The sequence below is a fragment of the Ranitomeya variabilis genome, chromosome 2 (assembly GCF_051348905.1).
Source record: "Ranitomeya variabilis isolate aRanVar5 chromosome 2, aRanVar5.hap1, whole genome shotgun sequence".
NCBI classification, from domain to species: Eukaryota; Metazoa; Chordata; class Amphibia; order Anura; family Dendrobatidae; genus Ranitomeya; species Ranitomeya variabilis.
In genome coordinates, this window is record NC_135233.1 from 574,911,603 (window position 1) to 574,929,575 (window position 17,973).

Consider the following 17,973-nt stretch of genomic DNA (forward strand, 5'->3'; position numbering starts at 1 on the left):
TACTCCTCGTTTCAGTGTGTTCTGCGGGATTTCTCTGCCTTCCGTCTGAATTTACAATGTGCACACTCTTATAAATGATGAAGGAAAACCATTGCATGAACAGTTGTACTGTACAACAAACCCACCCTGTGTAGTCTGCTCCAATGTAGTGTGACTGCCACCTGTACCCTACGTCATGCTATCACACCATGTATGTCAGTAAGAAACTGACCGCAAGATCACGCAGGTTTGGGTTTTTAGTAGGCCTGCGTAGTCGGTGTAGACAAATGTCAATAGTATATTGATGACATCTGCAACCCTACATAATACTGTAGATAAGCTGAAAGCTTAAAAACGTTTGTGAAGGCGGCCCATAACGAAGAGTTAGCAACTCAAGGCACAAAAACAAAAAAGTCAACCAAAGCAAGCACACACCTCTCATCCGGACCAGGAATCAGCTATATGTTGTGCAGCGCTAGCCTGAAGACCTCATTGGTACACACCCAAGCACCAGAAATACATTTCAATATAAAGATTTGCTGAAATCCCAGGACTTGGTCATCATCTGCCTGAGCAGAAGGTATGAATAGGGGGGAAGAAAAGAAGAGAAATGAGAGGCGCAGCAGAACAGAAGAGAAGAATGAAACTTTCAAGCAAAGTCGTAAAGTAGTTGCACAGCCAAGACAGAAAAGGATTAAAAGCTCAGTCAAACTCTCTAGCTATAAAAAGCCGTATTTTCCTTAGAAATCCACAAACATGCACAAGTATACCACCACAACAACTAATGTAATGCTGCAAACTATAGTATGGCGATGCCGTATAAAATAGAAAACACTGCAGAAAGTGATTGTATTTGGAAGGTCAAAAGGGTTGTCCAGGACCAGAATACTGATGGCCAATCCTTAGGATAATCATTAGCGATGAGTGAGCGTGCTTGGATAAGGTGTTATCTGAGCATGCTCGAGTGCCAATAGTATTAGAGAATGCCGAAAATACTCAGTCAACATGGCTGCATATCTCGCGCCTGTTTGACAGCCGCAAGACATGCAGCCACGGCGACTCGGAGAGCATGCCGAAGATACTCTATTAGCACTCGAGCATGCTCAGATAACCCCTTATCCAAGAACGCTCGCTCATCACTGATAATCAACAGATTGTTAGGGGTCCCTATATGTGGGGGAAATCTACTGTTTGGGCGCACAGCAGGGCTCGGAAGGGAAGGAGCACCATTTGACTTTTTGAACGCAACATTAGCTGGAATCTACAGCGGATGCCATGTCACATTTGGAGAACCCCTGATGTGCCTAAATAGTGGAAAGCACACCCCTCAAGGATTTTATACAGAGTATAAGGCCGGCGTCACACTCGAAAAATTCCCAGGCTCGAGTTCATATGAGGACATCCAGCAGAGGGTGCATCACCGCGACTCAAGGTAACTGCAGGACATTCCCCCGCTTTCCATTCATTCCCCGGGGTTTTACAGCCACGATCACTGCATTAGCAGAGCTCCTGGGTGTAAAATGATTTAACCCCTTCAGATGGATTTACATCGTGGGACGTGACCTGAACGACAGAAGGTATGGGATATTATTGTTTTTTTATTTTTATTTTTTACAGAACGAGAGTCTTCAGGTGGATTAAGAGTCTAATAAAATATCAAAACACCCTGTGTCTTTATTTCATTAAAGGTACTTTGCAATAATGTGTGTGTGTTTTACTAACCATTTCCTACTATTGGATTAATAATGGATAGTTGTCATAATTGACGCCTCTCCATTATTAATCTGGCTTAATGTCACCTTACAATAGCAAGGTGACATTAACCCCTCATTACCCCATATCCCACCGCTACACGGGAGTGGGAAGAGAGTGGCCAAGTGCCAGAATAGGCGCATCTTCCAGATGTGCCTTTTCTGGGGTGGCTGGGGGCAGATGTTTTTAGCCAGGGGGGGCCAATAACCATGGACCCTCTCTAGGCTATTAATATCTGCCCTCAGTCACTGGCTTTACCACTCTGGTGGAGAAAATTGCGCGGGAGCCCACACCAATTTTTTCCGCGATTCAACCCTTTAATAGCTAGAGGGCCCAAATTTTGCACATACACACTACTAACATTAGTAGTGTGGACTATGCAAGAAAAAAAAAAGGGATATGAGATGGTTTACTGTTATGTAAACCATGTCTCATATCCTGTCGAGTTTGGGAAGGAGATAGCAGAAGCCAGCAATTGAATTACCGACTTTTATGATATCTAGCGCTGTATGAAATAAATAAATATATTATATATATACCTACCTATTCTATGTGTAGACATTTATTCTACCTATTCTATTCTGTCAGTGTGATTTTACTGTACACCGCACTGAATTGCCGGCTTTTCTAGAGAACACCGGTGCATATTTCTCGCAAGTCACATGCATGGTCCGTGTGTAATCCGTAATTTTCTCGCCCCCATAGACTTTCACTGGCGATTTTTTTGCACAATACGGTGACCAACGCAGCATGCTGCGATTTTCTACGGCCGCACAAGACCGTATAATACGGATCAGTAAAATACAGCAGATAGGAGCTGCCCCATAGAGAATCATGGTACCGTATGCAATCCGTATTTTCTGCACCTCTCATACGTCCGTAAAACTAGCTAGTGTGACGCCTCCCCTCCCTTATGGGAGGTGGAGCCGCATATTCATCACTGTAATGAGCGGCACCACGTGACCGCTAATACAGGACAAGCTGCGGCGCTGAGAGGAAGCATCGAGGGAGCTGGGTGAGTATTTTATTTCCAGCGGGCGGGCGCACAGGGGGTGGGAGGGGGGAGGTGACAAGGAACTTGATTTTAAAGACAAAAATAATTAAAAAAAACATTGATTTTTCATTCCTTCTCTCCAGCGAATGCTGCTGGAGAGAAGAAATGAATGGCGGCTTCAGCACCACAAGCTGGGGGGACACCTCTTACTGTAGCATCCGTGTGCGGTACGTGTTTTACACGGACCCATTGACTTTAATGGGTCCGTGTGATCCGTGCGCTCCCACGAACACTGACATGTCTCCGTGTTTTTCAAACGGACACACGGTCCATGAAAACACGCTGACATGTGCAGAGACACATTGATTTTAACGTGTCTACGTGAGTCAGTGTCTCCGGTACGTGAGAAAACTGTCACCACACGTACCGGAGCCACTGACGTGTGAAACAGGCCTTAACTGCAGTCGTTAAAAAGTGTATCGACGGTCGTTAAGAGCACCGACCTGGAGAAACAAGCTGACAGGTCTTCTTTACAACACAATGAACGGCATAAAAGTGAATCTCAAAAAAACACAAATGACAGATTTGCGGGTCTGGGTTTTTTCCGTTGCAATTTAAAAAAAAAAAAAAAAAAAAATCAAGCTGTCGCATATTTTTGTTGACAGAAAAAAAAAAAAAGTTATGACTCTTGGAATAAAGGAAAGAAAATGTGAAAGTGCAAAAATGAAAAATTCGTCGATAAGGCTGCATTTACATGTCCATGAAATTACAGACCGCGCTAACCGGCCGGACCGGTGGATCTCCTAAGGCATAGGCACATAGCCATGCTCACGGGACCGGCAGGCTGGATCTAAGCATGGTCAGTGTTTCACGGATGTGCAAATTTGACCCAAAGACTAAATAAATCTGAAGATAACAGTTGTTATGAGCTAATGATAAGTGTAGCACCGCAGATAAACACTACTACAATAAAATAAAAAATAAAAATATATATATATATATGAAACTTTGATCAGGATGCAAACTGCAAATCAAGGGGTCTGAAAATGGATAAAAGAATGAAGGTTGCAGACAGAAGTGTGCAATTTTTTTTTATAATAACAGCAAAACACTGATATATAAAAATCATTTTTCCCCACACTTTTTCCTCATCAAAAGAAAACAAAAAAAATTGTTGCAATCCGGAAAACTTTAGAAGGTTTTGCCAGCACTGTGTAGATATTACTCTTAAATATGTCATCTGGCTGTAACGCAGCACCAGAGAAAAATTGCCTGTGAGGGAAAATAGTAATTAGGACAGGAATAGCCTTCAGAAAACATGCTGAATGTACACAGAAAGCGAATGTGTGCATCATGCATGTAAGCCATGCACTCTGCTATAGAGCCTGGCATGCCTCCCACTAATAACACACCGGCAAACACTGCCAGAACCTCACAACCAGACACCAAAAACACAACAGGCATCAGAGCCATCATTACAAGGAGCAAATGTCATGAACACGTTGCAGCAAATGCAGCAGATAACAGGGTGGTCTGAGGGATGGGACAAGCCTACAAAAAGGAGATTTTTGTTTACTTACCGTAAAATCTTTTTCTCCGAGCCACTCATTGGGGGACACAGGACCATGGGTGTTATGCTGCTGCCACTAGGAGGACACCAAGTAGACAGAAAGATTAACTCCTCCTCTGCACTATACACCCCTTCGCTGGATACAATTTCAATCAGTTCGGTAGTAAAGCAGTAGGAGCATGAACAAAGACAACCATGTCAAAACCAAAGAAGTAACAACAAGCCAAAACAGGCTAACAGGGTGGGTACTGTGTCCCCCAATGAGTGGCTCGGAGTAAAAGATTTTACGGTAAGTAAACAAAAATCTCCTTTTCTCCTACGCCTCATTGGGGGACACAGGACCATGGGACGTACAAAAGCAGTCCCTGGGTGGGGAGCAATATGCTAATACCCCATGTACCACTGGCTTACGGCTTAAGGAACTGCCGCTTGCAGAATGCGCCTGCCAAGGGCGGCGTCTGCAGAAGAGATAGAATGAATGTGGTAATGCTTGGTAAAAGTGTGCAAACTGGACCACGTCGCAGCCTTGCAGACCTGCTGTGCTGACGCCTGGTGCCGAATGGCCCACGAGGCGCCTACCGACCGAGTAGAATGAGCCTTGATCCCAGCTGGGATAGGAACACCTTTGACACGATAGGATTCTTGAATGGCTGACCGAATCCATTTTGCCAGAGTGGCTTTTGAAGCAGGAGAACCCTTCCTGGGCCCCTCTGGAAGTACGAACAAGACGTCTGACGTGCGGAAGGGAGCCGTCCTTGAGACGTACCGACGAAGAGCCCTCACCACATCAAGAGTGTGTAGAGCCTTTTCGATGCGATGGACAGGCGCCGGGCAGAACGAAGGCAGAACAATTTCCTCATTGAGGTGGAAAGAGGAGACGACCTTGGGCAAAAAGGTGGGAGAGGTCCTCAATACCGCCTTGTCCGGATGAAAAATTAGAAAGGGAGGGCGGCAGGAGAGCGCAGCCAACTCAGAGACCCTTCTGATGGACGTGACGGCTACTAGGAAGACTACCTTCCAAGAAAGGAAGGTCAAGGAAACGTCCTGTAGTGGTTCGAAGGGAGTCTCCTGAAGAGCTCCGAGAACTAAGTTGAGATCCCACGGATCCAAGGGCGACTTGTAGGGAGGCGCCACACGGGAAACTCCCTGGAAGAAAGTTTTCACCGGCAACCTATTGGCAATCTTCCGCTGGAAAAAGACTGACAATGCCGAAACCTGACCCTTTAGGGAGCTAAGGGCAAGCCCCGACTCTAGTCCGGACTGAAGAAACTCCAGTATGGAAGGAATAGAAAATACTAGAGGGGAACGTGCCTGTGCATCGCACCATGAGAAAAAAATTCGCCAGGTACGGTGGTAACTACGCATGGAAACAGGTTTCCTAGCTCTGATCATGGTGGAGGACACCCTGGGAGAGAAACCCGCTTGGCCTAGAATCCAGGACTCAACAGCCAGGCCGTCAAAGACAGGGCCCCCTGAGTTCTGGTGGTAAATCGGGCCCTGTGAAAGAAGATCCGCGCGATCTGGAAGACGCCAGGGTACGTCGGCTACCAGCTGAACCAGTTCGGCGTACCATGCCCGACGCGGCCAGTCTGGCGCGACGAGAATCACTGGTACCCCCTCTGCCCTGATCTTTTAGATGACCCTCGGTAGTAGGGGAAGAGGAGGAAAAATGTACGGGAGGCGGAATTGGCGCCAAGGCAGGACCAGGGCGTCTACTCCGAGGGTCCGTGGGACCGAGCAAGGAACTGAGGAACCTTGTTGTTCATCCTGGAAGCCATGAGATCCACATCCGGGGTCCCCCAGCGATGGCAAATCTGCTGGAAGACCTCCGGGTGGAGGGACCATTCTCCGGAGGCGATGCCCTGGCGGCTGAGGAAGTCCGCCGCCCAATTTTCCACACCTGGAATGTGGATCGCCGAGATGGGCGAATGGTTCGACTCCGCCCAATGGAGGATGTGAGACACCTCGAGCATGGCCGTCCTGCTGCGAGTTCCGCCCTGACGGTTGATGTATGCCACGGCCGTGGCGTTGTCGGACTGGATTCTGACTGGATGACCTGCCAGTAGTCGGTGAAAGTGGAACAATGCTAGCCTGATAGCTCGAATCTCGAGGATATTGATGGCAAGGCGAGACTCTTGAATGGACCACCGCCCCTGGGCTGTGTGATGGTTGAAGACCGCTCCCCAGCCTATGAGACTGGCATCGGTGGTCACCACCAGCCACCATACTGGGAGAAAGGACTTTCCCTGGGTTAGGGAGGACTTCAGCGTCCACCACCTGAGGGTCTTCCTGACCCGAGGGGACAGGATGAATCGGCGGTCGAGGGAGGACGGGTTGCCGTCCCAAGCCGACAGTAGCGCATGCTGCAGGGGACGGAGGTGAAACTGCGCAAATGGGACCGCTTCCATGGCCGCTACCATCTGCCCGAGAACTCGCATGCTGGCGCGAATGGAGTGGGATACTGGACGAGAAAGACGCTGGGCTCCCTGCTGCAAGGCCAAAGCCTTGTCTTGAGGGAGTATGACCAGACCGCGGGAAGTGTCTAGTATCATCCCCAGGAAGGAGATTTGTTGAGACGGAATTGGAAAAGATTTTTCGAAGTTTATCTTCCATCCCAGGCGAGAAAGAGTATCCACCGTGAGAACGACGGACTCTTCGCACGCTGGGTAGGAAGGACCCTTTATCAGCAGGTCGTCCAAGTACGGAATTACCACCACTCCCCTGGAATGAAGAATGGCCATGGCAGCCGCCATGACCTTCGTGAAAACTCTGGGAGCGGTGGCGAGACCGAAGGGCAAGGCCACAAATTGGAAGTGTTCCCCGCAAAAGGCGAAGCGAAGGAACTGCTGATGCGGAGGGAAGATAGGTATGTGCAGGTAGGCATCCTTGATGTCTATGGATGCCAGGAATTCTCCCTTTTCCATAGACGCGACCACAGAACGGAGGGATTCCATCCTGAAGTGTCGGATTTTTATGAATCTGTTTAGTAGCTTGAGGTCTAGGATCGGACGTGGTGATCCGTCCTTCATTGGGACCACGAACAGATTCGAATAGAAACCCTTGAATCTTTGTTCTAAGGGGACCGGAATGATGACTCCGTCCTTTTGTAGTGCCCGTATTGCCTGGAGAAACGCTGTGGCCTTTGACCTTTGAGGGCAAGACTGGAAGAAGCGTGTAGGGGGGAGGAAAATTCTATTTTGTATCCGGTGGACACCAGTTCTCTGACCCACTCGTCGGAAACGACTGAGAGCCAGGCTTGACGGAACAAGAGTAGACGTCCGCCTACTTTGTTGGGAGTCCACCGGATGATGCAAGGAGTCATTGGGCGGAGGATCCATGGGATGCGGATCCCTTAGACCCGGGAGGTTTAGGCCTGGGTCTCCAGTTACGATCAGGTCTGTAAGAGACCTGGATGCCTCGGCCACCGCGCGAACCTCGTCCTGATGCGGGGGTAGAGGATGTAGAAGACCAGTTGGCATTGGGCCGAAAAGGCCGAAATGGAGGTTGCTGCTGGTACCGAAAGGACCGGGTAGGCTTTTGCTGGGGGAGAAATTTACTTTTCCCTCCGGTAGCATCCGAGATCATTTGGTCCAATTTTTCTCCAAATAACCGACCAGCCTGGTAAGGCAGGGCTGTTAGAGAACGTTTAGAAGCCGAATCTGCTCGCCAATCCCTGAGCCACAGGGCTCTCCTGATGGAAATTGCATTGGCGGCTGCCTGTGCAGCGCAATTGGCTGCGTCCATAGAAGCGTGGACTATGAAGTCTCCGGCCTGCGCTATCTGGTTAACCAGGATGCTGGCTTCTGGAGGTAAATTACTGGCTTGGATGTTAGAGGAAAGAGTCTCGGTCCAAGAGACCATAGCCTTAGCCACCCAAGAGGCGGCGAAGGATGGGAAGAGAGACGCTCCTGTGGCCTCGAAGGCGGAACGAGCCAGATAATCAATCTGGCGATCGGAGGGATTCTTAACGGAGGAACCGTCCGAAAGAGACAGGATGGTCTTGGACGCGAGGTGTGACACCGCAGGGTCCACCGAGGGAGACTGCAGCCAGTCCTTGACTAATTCCCGAGAAAAAGGGTATTTGGCCTCGATGGACTTTTGTCCCAAGAAGCGTTTATCTGGGTGATCCCTATGTTTTTGTACAATCTCCTTAAAGTGAGGGTGAGTAACAAAAACATTTTTAACACGTTTAGTTTTCTTGAAAGACACCACATGATCGGGTTCCAAAGCGGAGTCCTCAGTCACCTTCAGGGTCTGGTTTACCGCCTCAATGAGAGAGTCGAGAGACTCTTGGGAGGAGGGGGGGTCCTGAACGTAGGAAATGTCGGACTCATATTCAGAGTCATCTGAGTTTGGGGAAGGGGACCTGGAAGCAGAGCTTGCAGGTACTGAAGGGCCCACTAGCTCATGGTCAGGGGATGAAACGTGAACACGTTTTCTGGAGCCCCAGGTAGAAAGTGACCGGGTACGCCCCCTGCTGGTAGAAGAATCCATACCGTCGTCTGAATCCTCAACGGTCCGACCTGGAGGGGGGCCCCGGAGGGAGTCAATTGCCCTGGCTAGGGAAGCCACAGATCGTGACAGAGAGGTTGCCCACTCAGGGGGGCTAGACTCTACCGGGTCGACGGCTGCGGCATCGGCGACGGTACCGGCGTCGGCAAGGGGCGGCTGCACAGAGGGCGAGACGCAATCTGCACACAAAGGAGTAGTGTGGGCTCGGGGCAGGGCCGCATTGCAAGTGGCACATACAGTGAAAAACACTGTGTGCTTCTTGTTACCCTTTTTTGTCTCCTTGGATTGAGACATAGTGCCTTAGGGACAGAGCGGGCAGTATACGCAGAGAAAGGGTTAAGCTTTTGAAACAGCTTACCCACGGTCCTGTCTGTGTCCCCAGAGAGAGATATGGCGGTTCTTTGTCCAGGAGTTCTCCTTGGAGCGCTGTAGAAGCGTGGGCTCCGTGCAGGGAGAGAGGAAATATGGCCCCCGAGATTTGGAGGGCGCCTCTCGTCCCAGACGAGAAGCGCCGATGTGGGGGGCGGAGCTACGGCCGTGGGAGGAAATTTTCCCACTGCGGCCTACTCCGGCTGAAGAAGCCGGGGACTAAATTTTTGGGGGCCTGCCGACAATGTGCGGCGGCGGCCGGGACGGAGCGCCGCCGAGCACCACCGACCCCCGGTCGGCGGTGCCTCTCCCTGGGGACCCGGACCGCATCGCTGCCGCTAAGGGGGAGCAGGGGGGATTCCCCTGAAGGTACTTACAGCCGCCATTGTCCCGGTTCTCACAGGTCTGCGGGCGCTTCTGTGAGGATGTGAACTCAATCCATGCACCCTGGATGGGGATGGAGAGGCCCCTGATGCATCACGCTGCTGTAGCAGAGGGGGGCTGCGGCACAACATCCCCTCCGGACTGCATTCTTCTCCAGATTACATTGCTGTAATGCAGGGTCCTGGAGGGGGTTGAGGGAAATCGGGACCAAAAAGGAACTGTTGCCCTGGCGCAAACTTTTTGTGCGCCATACGTCGCAGGAGAGGGACGGGGAGGTATACTCGCCGTGCTCGCCTGTTGTTGGTTCGGGGGAGAGCGGACCCTATGAAAAAAAGGACCCGTCGCCCCCTTCACTCCGTTAAATAAAACATTAAAAATTTACATAAAATTAAAAAATCAAGAGATAAAATAAAGTTGGGGTCTGGGAAAAAAGACCCAAGTGCCTCCTAAGACACTAAGCAAGAACTGGTTGAAATTGTATCCAGCGAAGGGGTGTATACTGCAGAGGAGGAGTTAATCTTTCTGTCTACTAAAGGCCCCGTCTCACATAGCGATTTACCAACGATCACGACCAGCGATATGACCTGGCCGTGATCGTTGGCAAGTCGCTGTGTGGTCGCTGGGGAGCTGTCACACAGACAGCTCTCTCCAGCGACCAACGATCAGGGGAACGACTTCGGCATCGTTGAAACTGTCTTCAACGATGCCGAAGTCCCCCTGCAGCACCCGGGTAACCAGGGTAAACATCGGGTTACTAAGCGCAGGGCCGCGCTTAGTAACCCGATGTTTACCCTGGTTACCAGCGTAAATGTAAAAAATAACAAACAGTACATACTCGCCTTCTGATGTCCCTCAGGTCCCTTGCCGTCTGCTTCCTGCTCTGACAGTGCCGCCGTACAGTGAGAGCAGAGCGCAGCGGTGACGTCACCGCTGTGCTGTACTTTCACTTTGCGGCGCTCAGTCAGAGCAGGAAGCAGACGGCAAGGGACCTGACGGACATCAGAAGGCGAGTATGTACTGTTTGTTATTTTTTACATTTACGCTGGTAACCAGGGTAAACATCGGGTTACTAAGCGCGGCCCTGCGCTTAGTAACCCGATGTTTACCCTGGTTACCAGTGAAGACATCGCTGGATCGGTGTCACACACACCGATTCAGCGATGTCAGCGGGACCTCAACGACCAAAAAAAGGTCCAGGCCATTCCGACACGACCAGCGATCTCACAGCAGGGGCCTGATCGCTGGTACGTGTCACACATAGCGAGATCGCTACTGAGGTCGCTGTTGCGTCACAAAACTTGTGACTCAGCAGCTATCTTGCTAGCGATCTCGCTATGTGAGACGGGGCCTTTAGTGTCCTCCTTGTGGCAGCAGCATAACACCCATGGTCCTGTGTCCCCCAATGAGGCGTAGGAGAAAGATCTAATGCAGGTGAATGTATGCTAAAGACGACATTGCACAATGACGTGCCAACGTGAACGCTGCAGGTGCCCATTGTGCGGAGCAATTTTACCACTATTTAACCAGGACTTCTCATATGCTTTAGATAACGCTTATGTGGCTGACTGCGATTCCTTCACACTTTCCCCATTCACAGAGTGCTTGTATCCTTAATAAAGAAAGGGATTGGGCATGTGAAAATGCAGCATGTCTACTCGCGCTCTTATTCCAACCAACTACTGAAAGTTGTTAGAAGGAAACTTGCATACACAGACACCTGGCTTATCCTGCAAAAATTGGTGAGAAACCCCAACACACATTAGGTAGTGAGCTGCTCTGGGCAACTTCCACCAATTGTGTAGATAGGAAAACACGTTTCGAGGTCACGCAAGACAAATTATGAAGAGGTCCTGCGTGACGTTGAAATATTCGATTTCAGCAGCGCCTAAGTGATGTCTCCGTTCTTTTCCTTTGTATCTGTGCAGCAGCTGTTATATGCATGTCATGTGTCGGCATTCAGCAAGTTATCAAGGCAAGTGTATCTCCCCCTTTGTCATTGGATAAGACCCTATTGCACTTTTTCCCAGTCTTTTTTAGCATTTTAACAATTGTGTACGGCACCTATGGGAACTGAGGGAGGAGTTGAAAAGGTGAAGGGATTCAGACGCCACCTTTATACCCCCTTTCCACTATACAAGAATAAAGAGGTTATCTAGGACCTTTTTTTTAGGATAGGACTAAAAACCAATAGGCAGGTAGTTTCTACTTACCTACCTGTTGTGCCCAGTATGATCTTTATCGGCACATAGAGGTCACACATGCCGTTCCTGCCGGGAATTCAACAGCTTCCATTGACGTCATGTCAACAGAGCACCAGTTTCCTCTTCCCATCTGTTTTAGTGATGAGGTGTGACTGCTGACATCATGCAGATTGCCAGCTAACGGAAGACCGAGCTGTCAAACATGATGTCGGAAGTCACACCTCATTGACAGAGCAACCTGAAAGAGGAAGAGCTGCTCTGTTGCTGTGGAGCAGCTGAATCGCCAACAGGAGCGGTCAATGACCAATCTCCGCCAACAACAGGCAGGTAGTGATCACCTCTCTGCTTGTTAGTTTTTAGGTCCATAGTTATAAAAATAGTCCTGGATAAACCCTTTAAGTAGGGGATGAAGTGACACTCACAAGGCATGCGCAGTACACACACACGGAGCAGGATCCCTAGGGGTGAAGTAGATGCGATTACCTTGAGCTGACCTACAACCATACTGATGATACAATTGTCAGGTGTCGGCTGATGGTCTTGTGAAGTGATGCTATGTTGGATCTTCTGGAAAGGAAGCAACTGCAAGATGAAATACATACGAGATATCAATAGACTGGAGAGAAGGAAGAGGGAAAAAAAACAAAAAAAAAAAAACATTCTGAGAGTTAACCAAATAATTGGCCTATTTATACTGGTATTAGTGTCACAGGTTATATTCTGGTTCATCCAGAACGGTCACAGTCTGGCCGACTTCTGGAAAAACAGAGCGACAACCTTGTTATAGAGAATGCAAAGTAGAAATGTTACTTAGAAAGCAAATAAGAAATAATTGAAGGTAGAAGTGAAATAAATGGGCAAATCTACCAAGACCACACTGCAACGTTGTGGGCAGAGCCTTCAATACCTTCCAGCCCACGTGCTTGTGTCGTCTTCTACTTTTCAAGTCTACACCGGTTACCTCATGGGCAGGGGGCGCAATGGCTCCCAGGAGTAGGCTCCCCATCCATTACACGTGTCAAATTCTACACAAATGTCAAATAGAATTAAAAAAGAAAAAAAAAGATGCTGCTGAGTACTGTACTTACTGACAACTTTTCAATAATCGCATCTTTGCCTTGATATTGCTGACCTTCCCAAGTTAGGCATGAAGTATCAGTCTGAAAAAAAAAGGAGGATAACAACTACAATTAATGAAAATGTAAAAAAAAGCCTGTTCTTAACCTCCTGTTGTCACAGTCAATTTTGGCCTCTATGACAATTTTATATATATATATATATATATATATATATATATATATATATATATATATATATATATATATATATATTTACTGGCATTTTAACATTTTGGGTACATACAGCCCTTTAATTTTTTTTTTAGGAAGCATGAAAAAAATAATTTCATTTTTAACACTCACCATGCAGTATAACTGGCAGGCAATTTTATTCTGCGGGTCGCTATGATTAAATTGATAACTACCGTATATACTCGAGTATAAGCCGAGATTTTCAGCCCATTTTTTTAGGCTGAAATTGCCCCTCTCGGCCTATACTCGAGTCATACCCAGGGGGTCAGCAGGGGAGGGGGAGCGGCAGCTGTCTAATTATACTCACCTGCTCCTGGCGTGGTCCCTGGTTCCCCGGCAGCTTCTTCCTGTAGTGAGCGGTCACATGGTACCGCTCTTTACAGTAATGAATAATGACCCCAACTCCACTCCCATGGGGTGGAGCCGCATATTCATTACTGTAATGAGCAGTACCATGTGACCGCTCACTACAGGAAGAAGCTGCCGGCGCCGTGGAACCAGGGACACAGCGCCAGGAGCAGAGGAGTATAACGCAGTGCGCGATATTCACCTGCTCCCCGTTCCACCGTTGCCGGCCACCGCCGTGTCTTCTGCATCCTCTGCAGGTCAGAGGGCGCGGTGACACGACTAGTGCGTGCCGCCCTCTGCCTGAACAGTCAGTGCAGAGGACGGGGAAGACACAGCGGCGGTCGGCACTGGATCACGGAGCAGGTGAATATAGCAAGTGCTGGGGGCCTGAGCGACGAGAGAGCAAATGACTGTATGGAGCATCTTATGGGGCCATAATCAGCATTTGTGCAGCATTATATGGGGTGCATTTTGTATGGAGCATTATATGGGGCCCATCATGAACTGTATGGAGCATTATATGGGGCTCCTGACTCAATATGGATATTCAAAAACACAACCTACTGATGTCTTAATTTTACTTTTATTTGTATCTATTTTTATTTTTGACATTTACCGGTAGCTGCTGCATTTTCCACCCTAGGCTTATACTCGAATCATAAAGTTTTCCCAGTTTTTTGTGGCAAAATTAGGGGGGGTCAGCTTATACTCGGGTCAGCTTATACTCGAGTATATAAAGTAATGTACACTTTATGTTTTACTACTGTTGCACAAGAAAAATCACTTTAAAAAAATCTAATTTGTGATCGTCTGATGGAAAGAGCCTTAACTGCTTCTTGTGTCTCTTTACAGAACTGTACAAAGCAGGTTTTTGCACAATGATCTGTACTTTATATTGATACGGTATTGGGATTTTTTTTTATGCAAGTGATCAGGAAGTTGAGAGTCGAGAGCAACTGAATTTTTATGGTGTTCACCATGTGCATTTTCTGTCATAGATCCCTCAAAGTTATCTTTAATGTGATGTGGTCCCACCACAAAAAAAAAAGAAAAAAAAAAGAAATGGTTTTGTACATTTTGTTGGTAAAATGAGAAAAACTTTTAACCGTTATAACTTTCATACAAAAATAAAAAAAATGTTTAAAACTTGTGCCGATGTAAAGTAGACATGAGGGAAATGTTATTAACTATTTTTTTGTGATATAGCTCACTTATTTAAAGGCATACAAGCTAAAAGTATGAAAATTGCAAAATGTAAAAAAAAAAAAAAAATTTGCCAAATTTACATTTTTGTATTAGAAATAAATGCAAGTCGTATTGATTAAATTATACCACTAACATGAAATACAATATGGCATGAAAAAAATCTCAGAATCAGTGGGAAACGCTGAAGCGATCCAGAGTTATTATCTCAAAGTGACACTCGTCAGAATTGCAAAATTTTAGAGAAAAAGAAAATGACGAATGGCTTCACAGGAGCGCCAAGCTGGTGTTAGGAGTGGTTAAAACAGAAAGATACGCTGCAGCTCCAGCCAGATGCCTCACAAGAGGATCAAACAAGGGACAAAAAACGGTCATAGAGAAGCGCATGCGAGACGGTGAGTCGATATAAAATCTTCACTTATTTGTTTCCAAAATGAAGATTTTATATCAACTCACCTTCTCACATGCGCTCCTATGACCGTTTTTTTGTCCCTTCTCAGAATTGCAAAATTTGGCCTTTTCAGGAAGGTGCAAACAGGCTTGCAGGGTGAAGGGGTTAACACCCCAATGACAAACTTCAATAAGGCACAAAACAAAAAAAAGTTAAAATTGCAACATGTGAACACATTCTTACAGACCCCATCAGAGGTGTAATACAGTCTTTTCAGATACTCACATATATTGCTTTTAGTTGCGCTCTATCAGTGTCAAACAGATTATAATAATGTTGTACAAAGCTACAGCCAATGTGCTCCCAAATCCGCTTGTCGTCCATTCTGAACGTTTCTACGACTGAAACCTGGATGAAAGGGAAGACAAAAAAATTAAAAAAAAGTTGATAATCCACCATAAAGCTCTCGACATCTCACTGGTACATCATACAACGACTGTCCATACTGGGGGTGCCTACGTTGGCTACACCATTCCCCTGGGCCGATCACACAGGTAACAGCACAGGCCTATGAACAGCAAAGTAAATCTGTTGCAAAACTACAATGTTTTTTCTTAAACTCTGCTGTACAACTAATCCCCCAGCATCCCTCATCTGTCAAAACCTTCACTGGCTCAACATTACCCAGAGACTTCAGTTTAAAACACTAACCATACTATACAAGGCCATCCATACATCTCTGACCTCATCTTCCAGTACTTACCTGCACGCAACCCCCGATCCTCACAAGATCTCCTTCTCTGCTCCCCTCTTCCCACAATCGCATATAAGATTTTGGCCGCGATTCACCCTTAGGCCGGAGTCACAGTAAACATATGAAAAATCGGTCTGAGACTCCCTGCCAAGAGTCGCACGAGTGTAATGCAGGTGTCATGCGAGTACAATCCGATTTTTCACACCTAGCATCCGATTTTAACATGAGAGATTACATTCTCCAAGTCATTTATACACGGTTTGCAAAGGGAATATTCTTTAAAACACACTTTAAATATAGATAGAATAAAAGCAGGCAACTCATGTGCGAAGTCCAGTAAAATCACAGAGTAACAGGTTAGAATAGAATATATACACATATAATAGGTATATAGATGTCAGTGACACACACACAAATATCTAAAGTGCTTCAAAGTGTTTGCAGGATGCGTTTTTTTCTCCATAGACTTTTATTAGCGACGCAGTGCAACGCATTGCCACACGTCGCAACCGTCATGCAACGGTTGCGTCGGACCGTCGCCACCAAAAAACGTTGCTTGTAACGTTTTTTGGCGTGTCGTCTGCAGCATTTCCGACCGCACATGCGCGGCCGTAACTCCGCCCCCGCCTCTCCGCACCTCACAATGGGGCAGCGGATGCGTTGAAAAACAGCATCCGCTGCCCCCGTTGTGTGCCGCAACGTCGCATAGCGACGTGCAGTGCACGACGCTAGTGTGAAAGTAGCCTAATATATAAAGCTGAGAGTGTGTGTGTGTGTGTGTGTGTGTGTGTGTGTGTGTGTGTGTGTGTGTGTGTGTGTGTGTGTGTGTGTGTGTGTGTGTGTGTGTGTGTGTGTGTGTGTGTGTGTGTGTGTGTGTGTGTCCGGGTTTGGCATCTGCACTGCCGCAGCTACAGCCACAAAATTTTGCACAGTCACACGTCTGGACCCTGAGAGCGTCATAGGCTATGTTGTGAGGCGAAATTTTAACTCCGCGCGTTCCAATACAACAAACAATTTTGCCCCCATCTACATAATGGGGAAAAAGTGAAAGGAAAAGTGTTGGAGGCAAATTGACAGCTGCCAGATGTGAACAAGGGGGACTTAAAGAGTGAGAGCGATGGCGCCAAAGAGTATATACTGTACAGTTGCTAAGGTGGGGCCCCGACATGGGATACTCACCACACACGGGGATATGAACACACACAAAATGCGCCACACACTGCCACGTGCTTGAACACATCACCCTTAGCACACATTTCACCACACATACACCAACCTCGCCACATAAAAGTCGCCGCGCAAAACTCGCCACGCGCAAAACTCTCCACATGTGCAAAACTCACCTCATGGAAGACTCGCCACACGCGGAAAAATTGCCACATGCACAAAAGTTGCAACACATGCAAAAGTTGCCTCACACAACTTGCACATACTCAAAACGCACCACACAAAACTCGCCAAGCGCAAAACTCGCCATGCGCAAAGCTTGCTGCACACAACTTGCTACACTAACATGTCACATGCAACTCGACACACAAAAAGTTGCTACACGCATGTCGCCACAAAAAAACTCATCTCACAAAAGTCGCTACATGCATGTCGCCACACACAACTTGACACACGAAACGCCCTAAAACACACACAAGTCTGGCATTATCCTTCAAAAATAAAAATCTGATTAATAAGCAGACAAACTACAAGAGCAACAACTGTACCATATAGGAAATACGGCAGCTGTCAGTCACATGACCTGTCTATTATGTGTATGTGTGAGCTAATATATACTGCCAGGGGGTGGGCTTCCTGTAGGCTGGGGATTTATCAGGCTGCCAATTTAGCTTACAAATACCGAGGTAAAAGTACTGACCAAATAACGTGTGAACGCGGTCTAATACAGGAGGAGATGACACAGATATACACTATATACAGGAGTAGATGACACACGTATACACTATATACAGGAGTAGATGACACGTATATATTATATACAGGGGAGAGGACACATATATATACTATATACAGGAGGAGATGACAGGTATATACTATATACAGGGGAGATGACAGGTACATACTATATACAGGAGATGACAGGTATATACTATATACAGAAGAGATGACAGGTACATACAGGAGGAGATGACACGTATATACTATATACAGGGGAGATGACACAGGTACATACTATATACAGGAGATGACAGGTATA

At 47.3% G+C, this 17,973-nt stretch overlaps 1 protein-coding gene across 2 annotated transcripts in view; it reads right to left on the minus strand.

Annotated features, from left to right (window-relative positions):
* The window catches only part of NUTF2 (nuclear transport factor 2), a 48,323-nt gene that overhangs the window by 12,338 nt on the left and 18,012 nt on the right, over positions 1–17,973 (minus strand). For both annotated transcript variants that reach the window (XM_077288264.1, XM_077288263.1), the window contains 3 exons: positions 15,299–15,421; positions 12,850–12,921; positions 12,245–12,343 (listed from right to left, as the gene is read on the minus strand). In XM_077288264.1, the coding sequence (XP_077144379.1) occupies positions 12,245–12,343; positions 12,850–12,921; positions 15,299–15,397 (270 nt within the window). In that variant the 5' untranslated portion in view covers positions 15,398–15,421. The remainder of the gene's footprint in view (positions 1–12,244; positions 12,344–12,849; positions 12,922–15,298; positions 15,422–17,973) is intronic.